The sequence below is a fragment of the Podarcis raffonei genome, chromosome 2, assembly GCF_027172205.1.
Source record: "Podarcis raffonei isolate rPodRaf1 chromosome 2, rPodRaf1.pri, whole genome shotgun sequence".
NCBI lineage: Eukaryota > Metazoa > Chordata > Lepidosauria > Squamata > Lacertidae > Podarcis > Podarcis raffonei.
In genome coordinates, this window is record NC_070603.1 from 6,231,367 (window position 1) to 6,245,097 (window position 13,731).

A 13,731-nucleotide genomic window follows, 5' to 3' on the forward strand; every position below is an offset into this window, starting at 1 on the left:
GGGCATCATGCAGTCTGACCCCCTCAAACCTACATCAATATTCACTGGATTGATTTCTGTTCGGGTTAAGAACTTTGCTTCAGGATGAGAACTGAAATCATGCGGTGGTGGCGCAGGGGCAGCAGGAGGCCCCATTAGCTAAAGTGGCGCTTCAGGTTAAGAACAGTTTCAGGTTAAGAACGGACCTCCGGAACGAATTAAGTTCTTAACCAGAGATACCACTGTATGTCACTATATAGTGGATGTTTTTGATGTCTATAAAAAACACTGGAGCGATCCTACCACAATTGATTTTCTTTAATAAATGTGAATACTCATTCACTATAAATGTGAATACTCATTACTATTAGCCCTCTTTGCTTCCATGAAAATAAAATGCCAATTTTCTTGATCTATCTTGGATTGAACATTCCTATGTTTCAAAGTAATATCTAATTATGAATGGAGGATCTATAATAGTAAGTTGCCTCTTGGTTCTTTACTTGTTGTATTGTATGTTTTGATTATTCTATAGTCGCTATTTTAAAACAACAACAACCCTATATTGCTTGAGCTGGTTTAGGCCAAATGTGGCTCATCACAAAGTCAGCGATGGACGTTGGAAAGTAAGAGGCAGGAATGTACAAGAACTTTGCATCCCAGCCTGGAGAGTAGCGAGTGCGAGGGCAGCAGGATGTCAGGGCATGTTCTATGCAGTCGGTGACCAGGTGAAGGTTGTCGCTGCCAGCCTTTTGGAAATATTCGCTTATTTTGCAACCTGTTTGTGAGAAACATGAAGCAAAAGAAACATTATCCTTGCAACAGCCTAGGTGGCACCTAGAATCTTTTGGAAGCTGAAGGTGTAGATTAGGTACATAAAATGATGTACCAATGGTATCTAACTCCAGTGAAATTATTTAGACTGTAGAAAGGTGTTTGAAATGTTTGTTGGAAGTGTGAAAAATATGCAGACCCATTTTGTCATGCTTGGTGGACTTGTAAAATTGCCAAGAAATATTGGATTCAAATACATACAATGATGCAAACATTTTAAAGTTTCACATTCAATTGCCATCGGAACTTTTCCAGCTAGGAATAATGGATAGACAATTAGAAAAAGACTGCAGAACATTATTTCAATACATGATCACAGTGGCAATACTCTTCTATGCACAAAGATTGAAAGATTCACCATTATCTACCATGAGGGAATGAATGTAAAAAATATTGGATTTAGCTGAGATGGTAAAGTTGACGTGTTTAATAAAAGAATAATCATTGTCACTATTTATTAAAGATTGGAAACGCCTTATACACTTTTTTGCATGAAAAAGAAAATGAACTTATGATATCTGGGTTTGAGGATTAATGGAAATATTGGTTTATAGAAAGTGGAATCATTGGGTGTCATCTTGGAGTGGATGTTTTGAATAATTTTCTATACATAGCTGCCACTATATATAGTTTCATAAAAAATTGAAAAAAGAAATTTCAGTCAGGGATGGCTCAGCCTGTCAATTTTAGATTCTGTTTCTCATTTCTTCAACCTTTCAGTTCAGTTCTCCACATTTCAGTTTGTGGTTTGAAAATTCTCACAAAATTTTACCAGCATTTTAGTGCCAATTTCTCTTAATATTTTTATATGCAATTTTCCAAAAGAGACACATTTTTGCAAGCAGTTTTCTCTAACACAGAGTATTCTTGTATGCTAGCTTCACTTTTGATACATACTTCCTATTGTTATAGATATAGCTAAGCCCTAGAAATTAATAAATACCAGGGTTTTGCTTAATTGGGATATGGATTAGACTTGGCGTGACTTTTGGGGGGAGTGCAGAGTTGTTGAGGGGGCAGACACCAGGCTTGTGTAACAGTATGTATTTTTGTACACATTACTGTTTGGGGAAAGTGCATTACTAAATTTACATGAGTCTGAATTTTGGTTCATGTGTTGTTTCGTTGATTCATGTGTTGTTTTGTTAAGTGTGAACTAGGTAGCTTTCATACCAAACTGAGTTTCTCCCCCAGGTCTACTCACATTGCTCAAAGTACTTCCGCCCATAGCATTCCTTGAGGTCAGAAGGTAACCGGCTCCATAAAGGTTCGTAGGACTCAGCTGATTTTGACTGTATGGCTGTCTTGAAAGTACCTGGTTCAACAATGCTGACTTTGATTCCAAAAGGATGGAGCTCTCTTCTGAATGAGGGAGGAAAAGTCAAGAAACATCATTTCCTGCTTAAGTCTAAAAAATAGTGGGTTGTTTGACTGCTAGGAAAGGTCCCGGGCCTGCAAAACAAATTAGGCACCTGGGGATTTTGGGGGAGCAGGGCTGCCAGGCCTGGCAGAGGGCAGAGTCAGCCAAGCTGGTGGTGCTGCAGCCTTGCAAGAGGGAGGGGTCCTCAGCAGGAGCGGGTGGGGTCTGCGCCAGGGTCACCCAGCCACCCAGGCCTGCCCTCTGCCTGCCTTCTTATCTGGTTGCTCTACTCTCTCATCTTTCCTGTTTCCTGGCATGTGCCTGAGTGCTGCACACCTTGGCCATGTGCCAATTAGGGGCTGTTCTTTTCTGGACGGAAGCTTAATTTTTGCAAATTTCTTCCGTGAGGGGTCTTAAAAGTATGCGTTTGGGTTTGGGAAATTCAAATCTGCTGTTACTGTTTTGATTTGGCAACTTTTAGCTTGGTAAACCTACATTTGATTAAAAAGCACATCAGCTGCTCTCAGCAAATCATAGAATTTTTATTTTGCGTTTTGTAAAGGTCAGGTAATTAATGCTTAATAGTAGTAATAATAATAATAACAACATAGCGGCAAGTCCTTGGCAATCATTTATAGTGATTTCTATGCAATTTCACACGTTTTACTTACCAATCAAAACTAAATGGTATCAATTGAAGCCAAATATCTTTTGAATTCCCAAGTCATGTTACAACTTTTTAGCACCCCCATTTTTGGAATTTGAAAGGTGAAAAACTGAACATGTCCTAATTGTGCCAAGCTCTCTGGCAGGGACCCTGCAGCCCCTTGATGGCCCTGTGTGGATTCCGGCAGAGACAACAAGGTGGTGCAGGCAGATGGAGGAGGAGGCAGCAAGCCCTTCTGTAACCCAGCCTGCCCCTTCTGGTGCCCCCTCCCAGATGATCTACTGTTCTGAAGATGCTGTCATCTCTCAAAACACAACCAACCATCTTTGAGAACCGGCCACAACTTCTCCGTCCACCCTCACCGCATGGCGGGGAGGTAGTTAGCACGATGGTTTGGCACCTGTGCTGCCAGGGCTGCATCCTCATCTGGGGGTCTGGAGGGGGGCTGGCAGAGGTGATGGGTTCTCATCGGTGGTGGAGCAAATTCAATCAGATCTGTGGAGTCCAAGCATGCACCTTCCCCCTCCCATCTCATCTCAGGCTTGCATTTTGAAAAAACACATTTCCCCGCAGACCTGGAGATGAGCAAATGTATTTCAGGTCCAGTGTGGGCATAGCATGAGCTGGATCCTTATCTCTCAAACAGTGCAAATGTCTGCTTTTTGATCTGTGATTTAAGGTTCAGCCCTTGACAGCAGCCTGATTTCCCACCACTTGTTTTTTATTCCCTACACCTGGAGAAACACCACGCCACTAAACCAAACCAAACCAAAAGTAAGCTACAGAGCTTGTTTTTACCTCAGGGTGTCAGAGAAGGCTTCCACACCAAACTTTGATGGGCAGTAACCGCCTCCAAAGCAGGCCAGTCGTCCATCCGTACTGGAGATGTTGATCACCCTCCCTCTGGCTCTCCTCACCAGCGGCAGCATGTGTAGCGTCACGTCAATCAACCCTAGCAGGTTGACATTGATCACCTTTGCAAAGTCATCTTTGGTCAGCCATTCGTTGGGACCTGATGGGACACCTATTCCCGCATTGTTCACCAAGCCCCAGAGCCCTGTGCAGGAAGAGACAGTTATTCTTTCCCAAAGGAAATGATATATAATGAACTGAAATGATATATAATGAATTTTTAAAATGTTTAAAATAACTTTGATAAAGAAACCAGAAACCTTTTTATTAGGAATTGTAGGTACCAAGATCCCAAAGGAACAGAAAAGACTTTTGATGTATGCAACGACAGCCGCATGGATGTTACTTGCCCAGAGATGGAATGAAGACAAAGACCTTACCAGAGAAGAATGGCAAACTTGAGACACCACTGTCAGCAGATGAAAACATTAGCAGGACTGCAATAACACTTGTAATACAGAAATTATTATGGATAAAATGGAGTGACATAAAATTTGGATGAGGAAATAATACGCAGTTGAAAAGGTTGATAATAGGGCCCATGGAGGGGAAGGGGGAAGTCTGAAGATTCAGAGAAATCTCTAAATGTGGATACGGATTTGGTATTGTTATAATCTTGCAAAAATCAAATAAAAATTATTTCAAAAGAAGAAGAAGAGATAATTATTGTTCCAGGTTCCCACCTAGCATAACATTTGGATGTATGCTAGATTTTGGAAGTGTGGATGTAGTATTATTCTTGTGGTCTATATTTTGGTTGATATGTATTCTAGGATTTGTTAAAGTTGCAAAACAACGAAGCACTGGATGGAGCAAGGGAGAAATTTCTGGAACAACATTGGGATATCAGCTCCGCCCAAGGCATGAAGAATAACAGCAACAACTAAGGTGGGGAGACATAACATCTTGCAAGGACCGGAAGAAACACCACAGGCAGAAGAATTGCCGCACACAGGAAGAACAAGGATGTAGTTTGAGTTCCTCACTTGTAGTTTTATAAATCATTTAATGTGTCAACACGAATAGAAGTTATTAATATTGCAGTTGTTGTATAAGGGATTATTATTATGACTGGAATGTAATAGAAATTAATAAGATTTTGGAAGGCAGAAATAAAGAAAATAATAGAATCATCAAATTTAGCACACAGGGGGCCACTTTATCTAAATTATATAATTCGGCATTGGAACAATTGGTATTAATAATTGTATTATAAATTGGTATTGTTATAATGGGGCTATTATTGGATTGTAATTGAAAACCAATAAAAAAAAGTTGGGCAGTTCATCATAATTTCCCCAACTAGTATCAACAGGAAGCAATAAAATGGGCAATATTTGTTAAGAGGAAAGCTGTAATTAAAAGCATGGGAGTCCTCAAGCTTCTATTCACATCACTCTTTCAAAAACCCAAATTGAGAAAGACAACACAGAAAACACTGGACTGAAACAGACAACATGATTAGAAGGGACCGTTCGATAAAAGGTATACAGGTCGGAGCCAAACAATATAAATTGAAGGCATTTGCAGACGATTTGGTATTGACGGTACAGGAGCCAGAATCTAGTGTTAAAAGAGCTTTAGAATTGATCCAAGAATTTGGTCATGTGGCAGGATTTAAGTTGAACAAGTCAAAAACCAAAGTCCTTGAGAAAAATTTAACACCAATAGAGAAAGAAAGGTTTCAGAAGGAGACAGGGTTAACATTGGTAAAGAAAGTAAAATATCTAGGGGTTAATATGACTGCTAAAAACTTAAACTTATTCAAAGATAATTATGAGAAATGTTGGTCAGAAGTGAAAAAAGATCTAGAAATATGGTCAAATTTGAAGCTTTCCTTGTTAGGCTGAATTGCTGTTATAAAGATGAATGTATTGCCAAGAATGTTGTTTTTGTTTCAATCATTACAGATTTTGGACAAAATGGACTGTTTCAAGAAGTGGCAGAAAGATATTTCCAGATTTGTCTGGCAGGGCAAGAAGCCCAGAATAAAATTTAAAATATTAACTGATGCAAAGGAAAGAGGTGGATTTGCCCTGCCAGACCTTAAACTTTATTATGAATCAGCAGCCTTTTGCTGGTTGAAAGAATGGCTGCTTCTTGAGAACACTGACATTTTGGATTTGGAAGGTTTTAATAATGTTTTTGGGTGGCATGCATATTTGTGGTATGACAAGGTTAAAGCTCATAAAGCATTCAAAAATCATATTGTCAGAAAAGCATTGTTTAATGTCTGGACAAGATACAAAGACTTACTTGAGAACAAAACCCCAAGGTGGTTGTCACCAATGGAAGCAAAGGCTCAGAAAAAGCTCAATATGGAGGCCAAATGGCCAAAATATTGGGAAATTTTGGAGCAGGAAGGAGATAAATTGAAATTGCAGAGTTTTGAGAAATTAAAAGATAAAGTGCGAAACTGGCTTCATTATTATCAAATAAGGGAAGCTTATAATTTGGATAAAAAAAACGGCTTCCAGGTGGAGAAATCAAAATTCGAAACAGAATTGTTAGAGCCAAAAACAAAGATACTTTCAAGAATGTATAACTTGCTGTTGAAATGGAACACCCAAGATGAAACGGTTAAATCTGCTATGATTAAATGGGCACAGGATGTTGGACATAACATTATGTTTGCTGACTGGGAACGGTTGTGGACCACTGGTATGAAATTTACGGCATGTAATGCCCTAAGAGAGAATATTATGAAAATGATATATAGGTGGTACATGACACCAGTCAAGCTAGCAAAAATATACCGTTTGCCCGATAATAAATGTTGGAAATGTAAAGAAAATGAAGGTACATTCTTTCACCTTTGGTGGACATGCCCAAGGATAAAGGCTTTCTGGGAAATGATATATAATGAAATGAAAAAGGTATTTAAATATACCTTCTTGAAGAAACCAGAGGCCTTTCTTCTGGGCATAGTCGGCCAACAGGTGCCAAAGAAGGATAGAACTTTCTTTATGTATGCTACAACAGCAGCAAGAATACTCGTGGCAAAGTATTGGAAGACACAAGATTTACCCACTCTGGAAGAATGGCAGATGAAAGTGATGGACTATATGGAGTTGGCGGAAATGACTGGCAGAATCCGTGACCAGGGAGAAGAGTTGGTGGAAGAAGATTGGAAGAAATTCAAAGACTACTTGCAGAAATACTGTAAAATTAATGAATGTTAAAGTGATGTCGGACTGGACCTAAGTGGACTTAGTAATAAGATCAGTAAGAATATGTAAAAATGGTTTGATAATTGGTTAAAGTATAAAGATGTAAATTTGTTCAAACATTGAGTTAAATTCAAAAAAAAAAAAGAGGGGTAAGGATTTGCTGAATTAATGATGTGATTGGGAATACAAAAAAGGGAGGTATGAGGAGGTCAAAGAAACAAGCTAATGAGAATTCTGAAAAATGTGAAAAATTGATTTGTTTTTTTAATTATTTTTTTTTGTGTGTGTTGTTATGTGTTTTAGTCATTTCTTGTATTTTTCGTAATTTTTTTCTGTATGTTCTTTTTTGTTACGACTTTTCTGTTTTGTTTCTTAAAAAATCTTAATAAATATCTTATAAAAAAAAGAAAGAAACAGACAATTTTGACCAACAAATTTTTATCTCTGGAGATATATCGAGAGAGAGAGAGAGAGAGAGAGAGAGTTCAGTATGCGTCCCTGCTCTTGCATTTGATCTTAGTATTGCTGGAGAGCCAATATTTCCCCAGGGATTCACACAGTTTTAAAAGGAAGGCCAACCAGTGACCTCTGGGGGCCATTTTGGGAGGCCTTTACATGAAATTTAGCAAAGAGCATGAAGGCTTATCCAAAGTACATCTGTTGGATAAAACTGATCCAGTTGACCTAGTGTACTTAGACTGCCAACTCCTGAATAAGCTGAGCAGTCATGAAACTGGTTAAGAAGCAGGACACAGAGTAGAGGAATAAATGGAATATCTAGATGGGGAGATGTAGAAACTGGAGTTCTCCAAAGATCAGTGTTGGGACCTGTGGCTTTTATCTTATTCATAACTGATCTAGAATTAGGGGGAGCATGAAGTGGGCATGTTTATAGCCCATCTTTTCCCCACTCTAAGGGGCTTGAAGTGGCCCACATGGTTCTCACCTTCCTCATTGAATCCTCACAACCCTGTGAGGTGGGTTAGGTTGAGAGGCAGTGACTGCCCAAGGTCACCCAATGAGCAGTATGCCAAGTGGGGATTTGAACCCAGGTCTCCCAGGTCCTAGTCTGAAACTCTAACCACTAATAATAATAATAATAATAATAATAATAAATATTATTTATATCCCGCCCTCCCCAGCCGAAGCAGGGCTCAGGGCGGCTAACAACAATCAAATAATCCCACATTCTAAAAACATTACATTATAAAAATTAATTAAAATCAAATTGATGGCAACCGTTAAGCAAAATTCTGTGCAGATTGCCAGAGGAGGGAGTCAGGCTGCGCCCTGACCAAAGGCCTGGTGGAACAGCTCTGTCTTGCAGGCCCAGCGGAAAGATGTCAGGTCCCGCAGGGCCCTAGTCTCTTGTGACAGAGTGTTCCACCAGATTGGAGCCACAGCCGAGAAAGCCCTGGCTCTAGTTGAGGCCAGCCTAACCTCTCTGTGGCCTGGGACCTTCAGGATGTTTTTATTTGCAGACCGAAGGTTCCTCTGTGGGACATACCAGGAGAGGCGGTCCCATAGGTACGAGGGTCCTAGGACGTATAGGGCTTTAAAGGTTAAAAACAGCCCCTTAAACCTGATCCTGTACTCCACCGGGAGCCAGTGCAGCTGGTATAGTATAGAGTTGGGTGTCATCGGCATACTGATGGCAACCCAGCCCAAAACTCCGGACAAGCTGGGTGAGGGGGCGCATAAAGCTGTTAAAAAGCATTGGAGAGAGTATCGCACCCTGAGGCACTCCACACACCAAGGAGTGGCACGATGACAATTCCCCCCCAAGCGCCACCCTCTGTCCCCGACCAGAGAGAAACGAGCGCAGCCATTGAAGGACTGTGCCCTGGATCCACACGTCGGCAAGGCGGTGGTCCAGGAGTTCATGATCGACCATGTCGAAGGCTGCTGACAGGTCTAGAAGAATCAGCAGCCCCGACCCGCTTCGATCCAGCTGCCTGCGGAGATCATCTGTTAGGGCAACCAGAGCCGTCTCGGTCCCATGACCAGCGCAGAAGCCGGACTGGAATGGATCCAGAGCCGATGTTTCATCCAGAAACCTGCCAAGCTGTTCAGCAACCGCTCTCTCAATCATCTTACCCAGGAATGGAAGATTCGAAACAAGGCGGTAATTGGATAGATCTAAGGGACGCGGGTGGCATGGGATGCGGGTGGCGCTGTGGGTAAAACCTCAGCGCCTAGGACTTGCTGATCGCATGGTCGGCGGTTCGAATTCCCGTGGTGGGGCGCGCTCCCGTCATTTGGACCCAGCGCCTGCCAACCTAGCAGTTCGAAAGCACCCCCAGCTGCAAGTAGATAAATAGGGACCGCTTACCAGCGGGAAGGTAAACGGCGTTTCCGTGTGCGGCTCTGGCTCACCAGATGCAGCTTTGTCACGCTGGCCACGTGACCCGGAAGTGCCTGCGGACAGCACTGGCTCCCGGCCTCTAGAGTGAGATGAGCGCACAACCCTAGAGTCTGGCAAGAGTGGCCCCTACGGGCAGGGGTACCTTTACCTTTACCTCAGTGTTCTAATGATGTTTTCTTTAAGAGTGGGCGCACCACTGCCTCCTTCAATTCCCATGGGAATATCCCAGTGCCAAGGGATAAATTGATGATATCCCCCAGGGGACGCGCTCTAATCAGCCAAGACAGGCACGGGTCAAGAGGACAGGTGGTGGGCTTTCCAGCTTGGAGGAGTCTGTCCACATTGGCTGGGGATATCCAGTCAAAGTGGTCCAATACTGGACCCGAGGACAGTCGAGGGGCCTCCAGTTCCTTTAGTGTATCCAAATTGGCAGGGAGGTCATGGCAGAGCAACAGGACCTTCTCCGCAAAAAAGCTCGCAAATGCCTCACAGCTGTGTGTCAAATTGTTATTTAAATTTGGCTGTCCTTCAAGGGACGTTAAAGACCTGATTATACTAAATAATTGTGCTGGGCGAGAGCTAGCGGATACAATGGAGACCGAGAAGTAAGACTTCTTAGCAGCCTTCACTGCCATCCCATAGGTTTTTATAAAAACCCTATAAGATGTTCTTGAGGCTCCGTCATGGGCACCCCGCCATACTCGCTCTAGCCGTCTGAGATCCCGCTTCATTTTCCGAAGCTCCTTGGTAAACCAGGGAGCCCGGTTTCTGCGGGGTCGCAGAGGGCGCTTAGGTGCGATCTCATCGATGGCTGCCAGGAGCTGGATATTCCAGCCCTCAACAAGCTCAGTCAATGAGTCGCCAGGGGGAGAAAGGTCCCGCAAGGTTTGGCGGAATCTCTCAGGGTCCATCAGCCTCTGCGGGCGAGCCCAAATCGGCTCGCCACCTAAGCAGGGTGGGGGTGGAAAGTCAATCCTGGCTTTCAGAGCGTAGTGATCAGACCATGGCACCTTCATCAAAGGAGACATGATCACATCTATACCAACGCCAAAGATCAAATCCAGCGTGGGGCCCGAAACAAACTGGGAGAGCCCTAGTGTTGCCATGGAAGATGCCAGGTCCAGAGCCTGTGAGGAGGGAGTGGCTTCAGCATGGATGTTGAAGTCCCCCAATACCAATAGGTTAGGGAACTCCAAGGCCCAGGGAACTACACCACACTGCTTCTCATTCTCCAACACTGGAACTCATGGACATCCAATGAAGTTGCACGTTGGAAGGTTCAGGAGATAGGGATGCCCACCCACTTGGATGGTTTTAAAAGTGGATTGGACAACCAAGACAGGAAGGGAGAGTGCGCTTGATTGCTGCTTTCGAGAAGTCATCTGCTGGTAACTGAATGGTGGCTGAGAAGAGACATTGGCCTGATCCAGAAGGTTATACCTTCCATATCCACTGATTATGATATCTGTGCTTTTAGAATCAGGTTCATCAGTGGACATTATCAGACAGGAACAATTATCTTAATACAAAATGAAGTTTCACTGTGTGACTTCACAGAACAAGCTGCTGTCAAAGGCATAAAGCAATAATCTTTCAGGTTATTTGGCAATCCTAGCAGCTCTTGACAGAGGTTGAATTAAGGTGACCCCATGGAATTCCTTCCCCATTCATTGCCTTATTGATTTTAGTTGTTTCTAATACTTTTTAAAATGGTCATACTTTTTATTTTTTATATACAGTGGTACCTCGGGTTACATATGCTTCAGGTAACAAACTCCACTTACCCAGGAATAGTACCTCGTGTTAAGAACTTTGCTTCAGGATGAGAACAGAAATTGTGCTCCGGCGGTGCAGCGGCAGCAGGAGGCCGCATTAGCTAAAGTGGTGCTTCAGATTAGGAACAGTTTCAGCTTAAGAACGGACCTCCAGAACGAATTAAGTACTTAACCCGAGGTACCACTGTATTGGGAGTCACTCAGGTCACATTTTGTGGGAAAGTGGAATAAAGATAAGCAGATGATGATACAAATAATCCCTGGCCTGATCCAGAGCATGGAAACAAAACAACAAAAAACTACCTTTCTTCCCCACTTGATCTTTCACCCACTCCGTCGCTGCCGCCACACTCTCTGTACTGGTGACATCCAGAACGGTGGTTTTCAAGCGCTCTGAGGTGACCTTGTCCAGCTGCTCTGCCCCCTTCTGTGTGGTACAGGTTGCCAACACCCGCAGACCCCGGGCATCCAGATGCCTGGCAAGGTGGTTCCCAAAGCCAGAGGAACAGCCCGTGATGAAGACATATTTCTCCCTCAGGTTCTCCACCGTCTGTCTCTCCTGGTACCATCGGCGAAGGAAGTAAAGCCCCAGCAGGGCAGCCAGGTAGAGCCACATGGCTGAAACCAGCAGGCAATAAGCTTGCAAGAGTGGGGCACACAGGGACCTAGCAAGCCTTGGAGAAACCAAATCCCAACCCCTGCTCCACCATGAAGCTCACTGCTCTATTTAGCCTCCCTCGCAGTGTTATTGAGGGGAAGGAGAAACGAAGCAATGAGCTGCTTGCAGCAGAGGCAAGCTAAAACAAGTATAAACAATAGCTCTAGCTAGCTGCTTATTCACTGAACAACCAAATGAAGAGAAACAGTATGATCCTATAAATATCTAGACATAAGCAACACTAAGCTCAGATATTGTGTAAGCCCAGCATTAGCATCCAACAGGTCATATGCCTTATTTTGCCATCACTGCATCACATATTGCACTTGCTCAAGGTCCAATCCCCAATTTGTTTTGTTTGTTAATTTTATTTTTCGAGTTTTCAGTTTTACAAAAGATCTGAAATGCAGTACATCTTCAGAAATAAAAACATAATTTGATTTCCCTCCTCCCCTTCTGTTTCATCTTCTGGTTTCACTTTTATCACTGCATTTCCCCTATAGTTCCTTATAATTGTTACTGTCTAGTTTCCAAATAAGTTATTATTTAACTTCTTGTGTTGTGTTCTTCCTGCTAATGTAGTTAAATGTTTGCAAATATTTTTTAAATAATCCACGTATTTCCCCCATTCTTTAGTGATTCTTTATTGACCTGATTTTTAAACACATATGACATATTTTGTCATGTGATAGACTGGAGAATACAATGAGAAGTACAAGATCAAGAGATGTTTTTCCAATTTAAGCAAATCAATTGTGCACATCAGGAAATATAGCTCCACTTTTTGCTTTCTTTCTTGCCCTCTCTCTTTCTCCATTTATAAGAAGCCCATAAAAGTGTCTTTTTATATTCATAAGAAAAATGTGTGTGTGTTTGTGTGTAGATGTGTGTACACACCACACACACACACACACAGAAGGGCAAACGTACTTGTATTTCTCCTCTTTTTTCTGAATTTAATGAGCAAATATTCCATGCCCAGCCTAACTGGAAGCATCTGTTCCCTCCTACTACCACCTAGAGGGCATCAGAGGTAGAAGCAGAGAAGAAATCTGAATTCTGAAACTGGTACATGCTCCCAGCCAATGGGAAAAGGCCTCCAACACTTCCGGACTGAAGGTTTAAAAGTCCAAGCATTGGTTGTGTAACACAAAGGACATCCAAGTTCAGGAACAACACCCCATCAACTGCCAGCATTTGAAAGTTCTACAGAGGGGGTAAGAAACTCATAAAAATAATTGTTCAGTCTTTGATTTTCCATTGCTATGTTTAAAGGCATCTTCTGACATCTGTGCAAGGACCAAGGTTTGTGCTTGTGCTCCAGCACACTCTTTCAGGGCAGCGATGATGAACCTATGGCTCAATGGCTGTGTTGCTTAATCTTGTACAGACATACCTCGTGTGGAATGCACTTCGTGTTGAGCACATTCGAGTTGCGCTCCGTGGCAACCCGGAATTAACGGAGCTCATTACATCCGTGTTTTGCCGCTTGCGCATGTGCAGAGGCTCAAAACGACATCATGCGCATGCGCAGAAGTGGCGAAAAATGGCGTGTGTGCAGACGTGCCATCACTAGTTATGTTTGATTCTAGATGCAAACGGGGCTCCAGAACGGATCCCGTTCGTATCCAGAGGTACCACTGTATTGGCTTAATTTAATGTGTGCGCGTGTGCAGACACAAGTGAATGCGCAAAGCCTGAGGGAGAGGAAAGCAGACAGGGGAAATCCGGGGGGGGGGGGCTGAAGTGAACAGAGAGTGAAGAGTGGAGAGAAAAGGGTGGCCAGCCCTCAGCCAGAGGGTTATGCTTTCCCTGGCAGTAATCTGGACCTACAAACCTACAGAGTCTCTCCTGTGTCAATCAGAGTTGCTTGATCCATGATCCAGGGAAGAACAAAGATGCTTCTTGAGAGCTTAGAGTGAAGAGGGGGTCCCATTGGTGTTTGTGAGCTACCCAACATTAAAAAATGTGTGGGTTAAGTATTCTGCTCCAATGTTAACCTGCAGAGAAG

At 42.9% G+C, this 13,731-nt stretch overlaps 1 protein-coding gene across 1 annotated transcript; it reads right to left on the bottom strand.

The window, feature by feature from the left end:
• Positions 1-507: 507 nt before the first annotated feature.
• Positions 508-11,678, bottom strand: LOC128405354 (retinol dehydrogenase 16-like). The gene is made up of 4 exons (XM_053371886.1): positions 11,366-11,678; positions 3,639-3,897; positions 2,018-2,175; positions 508-757 (listed from the first exon to the last, which is right to left on the bottom strand). The coding sequence occupies exons 1-4, from the start codon at positions 11,676-11,678 to the stop codon at positions 540-542; spliced, it is 948 nt and encodes a 315-aa protein (XP_053227861.1). The 3' UTR covers positions 508-539.
• Between the last annotated feature and the right edge of the window lie 2,053 nt (positions 11,679-13,731).